The 4143-nt window shown below is 44.2% G+C and overlaps 1 protein-coding gene across 1 annotated transcript; it reads left to right on the forward strand.

The window, feature by feature from the left end:
- Window positions 1-1075: 1075 nt before the first annotated feature.
- LOC128430242 (doublesex- and mab-3-related transcription factor A1) lies at window positions 1076-3003 on the forward strand. The gene is made up of 2 exons (XM_053416264.1): window positions 1076-1651; window positions 1884-3003. Exons 1-2 carry the CDS (start codon window positions 1183-1185, stop codon window positions 2666-2668), a joined length of 1254 nt encoding a protein of 417 aa, XP_053272239.1. The 5' UTR covers window positions 1076-1182; the 3' UTR covers window positions 2669-3003.
- The last annotated feature ends 1140 nt before the right edge of the window (window positions 3004-4143 follow it).

Here is a 4143-nt window from a genome sequence, read left to right on the forward strand (position 1 = left end):
TTGTTTTGCGGTCTGCCTGCACGTATACAGCACAGGGACCAAAGAAACACCTTAAAGTTAAATAGACAATGATGTGATCTGCTCTGCTGGTTAAACGTTTTACCTGAAATGAAACTGAGCTCTTTTAGCTTCTGTTTTTATAGTAGTCTCTCCTCTTTGTATTTCGTTTCTGTTGATATAGAATAGATCTATTTTTGCTATATTTGGGTGTGGGTTTAAGCCATTATGGTTTCTACAACACCCTCAAAACTGAACTTAACTTGACCTGTTTAAATGTATTACTGCAGTTGTATATTGGATGTTTAGGCTGAACAAAGGGATGTGTATTACCATTTACAGTGAATATAAGATTGGCTGCAATGTATTATTGTTTAAACGGCTGACAATGGTTCAGTTATGTGTTTCCCCTGGTGATTGCCAACTGTGCTTGTCACATTATGCCCGAGTTGTTGTAATAACGGTAAGACAATCTGCCACATGCAACCGGATCCCGATTGAATGGCGAGAAATGAATGAAACATGTGACAAGGTGTGATAAGTTATCCGCCCAATCAGTGTTTGTTGACAGATGGGCCCTTTGTCGAGGTAATTTGTTCAACAGAATAACCAGGTAGATAATTACCTGTTTGCTTCTGTGGCTGTTAGGGGCCCATTGTTTGGTTAAAAACATCCTAACAGGGAATATTCATTGTTCAGTACAGGGGAAAACCAGAGGGGGTCATTGTATGTAGCTGTCCTGAGGCCACATGCTTTTCTTTACTTGACGTTCCTTCCCTGCATTTGCATATGCATATTAAATCTCTGTCAATCCTGCAGCAATGAAATTCCAGCAACCACCAGATTCCTATTTTAAAAGGGGAATTAAATATCACCCAGTTTTAGCAGGCCTCACTTTCCCCCCCTCCAAACCGCAGCTGCGTCTATAGGTTCAACTGCGTAAGATTAGACCACTATTCACCCGGGATGCAAATAAACAGGATAGGGTTTTAAGAGGCTGCAGCGGAAAGGGGTGTGACGAGGGTGTTGTATTTCACGTCAAACCACCTGGAGAGGAGACACTTAAGGCACGCTGGTGCACGGTGCCAGCGGCAGTAGAGACTCCACTCACGCACAGAGGGGCCACATCACTTGAATGACTTCACCTGAATAACTATTGGAAGGAAGACTGTGCTCCCTCAGGCAATGGAGAGCAGACTCAGACCGCTCGGACTCGCCGCGAACCCACCATGTGGCTTGCAGGTGCCCCCTTCCCTTCTGCGCCCTCCGCATCTCTTCCTCCGGGCTTGTAACCCCATGCTGGAGAGGGGATACCCGCGCACCCCAAAGTGCGCGAGATGCAGGAACCACGGCGTGGTGTCCGCGCTCAAGGGCCACAAGCGCTTCTGCCGCTGGAGAGATTGCGTGTGCGCAAAGTGCACGCTCATAGCGGAGCGGCAGCGGGTGATGGCCGCGCAGGTGGCGCTGAGGAGGCAGCAGGCCCAGGAGGAGGGCGAGGCCCGGGAGCTGAGGCTCATGTACTCCGGGCCAGGGATCGGAGGGGAAGCGGGGATCCCTCAGGGGTCACATGTGGGCCCGGGGGTGCCTGCATCAACCAGCAACACTCCAACAGCTCCCAGTTTTGATGTTTATGGAAGAGAGAACCATAAGGATGGTAAGTTGAAATAAAAAGTATCTACTGTGAGTTCCATCATGTTGTATTATTACAGTTTGGAGGCATATTCTCAATTATGTGTTACTACATTGTATTTATATGCACATCACAAATTAAGCGATTCTGATTTTGGAAGGTTTCGCTTTGTGCGCATTTTACGCACAGTTGGATGCAACCATAACCATGCAAACATGACTTTAAACTAAATGTTTCTCTTTCATGTGCATTTCAGATGACAAACTGAGCAAGTACAACTTTTACAACGGATTCATGGGTCGACACCTCTTTGCACCCCACTCCACACAGCTGCACTCCCCAAGTGCCAAGAAGGAGTTGTCTCCAGGCAAAGACACCAGCACGAACGCTGCATGCGTCGAGGACAGTGCGAGTCCATCCCCGGTGTTCGATCAGCGCTCAGACCACACGGAGAGCCCGCCGAGGTCGATCTCCTCCTCGGATCCCGAGTCAGGGAGCGAGACGGACAAACCCCGGGACATATACCCGAGCCTGGAGCGCGACCCCACCGACATCATGGCTAAGATTTTCCCGCATCAGAAGCGGGACACGCTGGAGTCTATGGTGAGAACGTGCAAAGGTGACATTGTCAAATCCATCGAGCTGATGTTGACCTCCAAAGAGAACAAGATCGACTCAGACAGCTCGTCTGTGTCTAACCACCCAAACGAGCTCAGGCCCTCTGTGGGACTGCCCGGAGCGCTCGGTACGCTGGGGAACAAATCCGCCTTCTCCCCGCTCCACATAGCACCACCGGCCGCCGGGGGAGAGAGCCTGTACGGCCTCAGCCCTCGCCTCGGCCTCAGCCCTTTACGGCTGGCCTACTCCTCTGCAGGTTTCATGTCCCCGTACATGTCATCCGGACTGATGCCAATGTTTCCACTGCGTCCGCCCATGGACTCGTATTCTTTCCCAGGCATGATCCGTGACCTTTCCTACCTGCAGAGCAAAGAGGCTCTGTGCAACACAGGCCTGTACGCACGACTTAACAGCGACAAATGACAGTAATAATAACTAAAGATAAACACATGAAAATGGTTATATTTTTTAGTTTATGATATTGTAAAGTGTCTTTCTGATTTACATATTTTTACAAGAGCTTCCAACTAAAGAAAACTATGCATCCTAAAAATTCAGTTATATTGTAAATGTTGTAAAAATGGTTTATTGTTAATAAATTGTTACAAAAATAAAAGGGTGCACTTTTTTTTGTTTTATTCTATCTTTCTATCTTTCTATCTATCCATCTATCTATGGAAAGTTTAAGTGGTGGTATTTAACTACTTTGTCACTGTACTTATAAAGTCAATAAAGTACTTTTACTTTCATTACTTTAACTATATTAAAATGCATGTATTTACTTTATTTAACTCAACTAGAAAAGTTAATGTGGTATTTTTACTTGAGTTTTTATTTATTTTGAATAAAGTAAAATGAATGGGTAATTCCTTCATTACTAGTATAAGTACATGCTTTTCTCCTTCAAGCACATATTCACACAAGGGAGAGAGTCATATACTCTTTGTAAACATAAAATAAACCTTAATGTGCACGATCAAAGCTGAGGTAGAGTGGGAGCTATTGGCCCTTTAAGTTTTGGGAAGAAGGGTAAAGATTGATGCCCACGAATCAGGCATCAAACCTTTTCTTCACCCATTTTCAGGTTTAGTACAGCCTGTATAACACAAAGTGACATGATCCGATGAAGTAAATGAGGATTTAACGTTGCTTCACAGTATTTGTTTCAGTTGGTGAAGGAATATGGGGTCGAATGTCATAATTGAAGTGTCACAATGCAGCAAATGAGCAGAATGTTACTTAGTGAGTAAAGGTCAAAGCTACAGCTACATCCAGACCCCTTCACGTAGTCATGGGACAATTCTGCTTTCTGTCTCCGGACTGACAACCAAACACGGAGGAGCAGCGCTTGCTTGTTATGCTCCACAAAATAGTTTCATATTTCTAAACACGGCTTTAACTCTATGTAACTCTTTTCTAATTTCCTTTTAAATCCCCTTTTTTTGTATCCATTATTAGTCCCACAATGGGTAAATTGCAGCAGCAGCAAGAGTCAACATATAGGCATCAGTAAGTAATGAATAACATACAATACTTAAGTGTAAGGAATATACAAAATATAGGGAAATATGAATGGAATACAAACTAATGTATACAGTGTAAAAACAAGAACCAAGTGCAGTATGGGAATATTGCACAGTTAAGAGAGTTAAATCAAGATTTGGTGACAGTGTGTCTTAGTAAAATCATTTCACAGACTTGACAATAAATAAATATATTTATTCTGCAACACAAATCTTTAAAACATAGTTTTAAAATCTTTAAATTGTGAACAAGTTGTATTTCCTTTTTCTTATTCGCCTCAGAAATCGTTCTCACTCGTGATTGGTCGCAGGAGGACCTCGATAGCAACCAACCGGACGTCCTTCTGACGCCACGTGACCGCATGTTTCAGGAAG

The sequence above is a fragment of the Pleuronectes platessa genome, chromosome 23, assembly GCF_947347685.1.
Source record: "Pleuronectes platessa chromosome 23, fPlePla1.1, whole genome shotgun sequence".
NCBI classification, from domain to species: Eukaryota; Metazoa; Chordata; class Actinopteri; order Pleuronectiformes; family Pleuronectidae; genus Pleuronectes; species Pleuronectes platessa.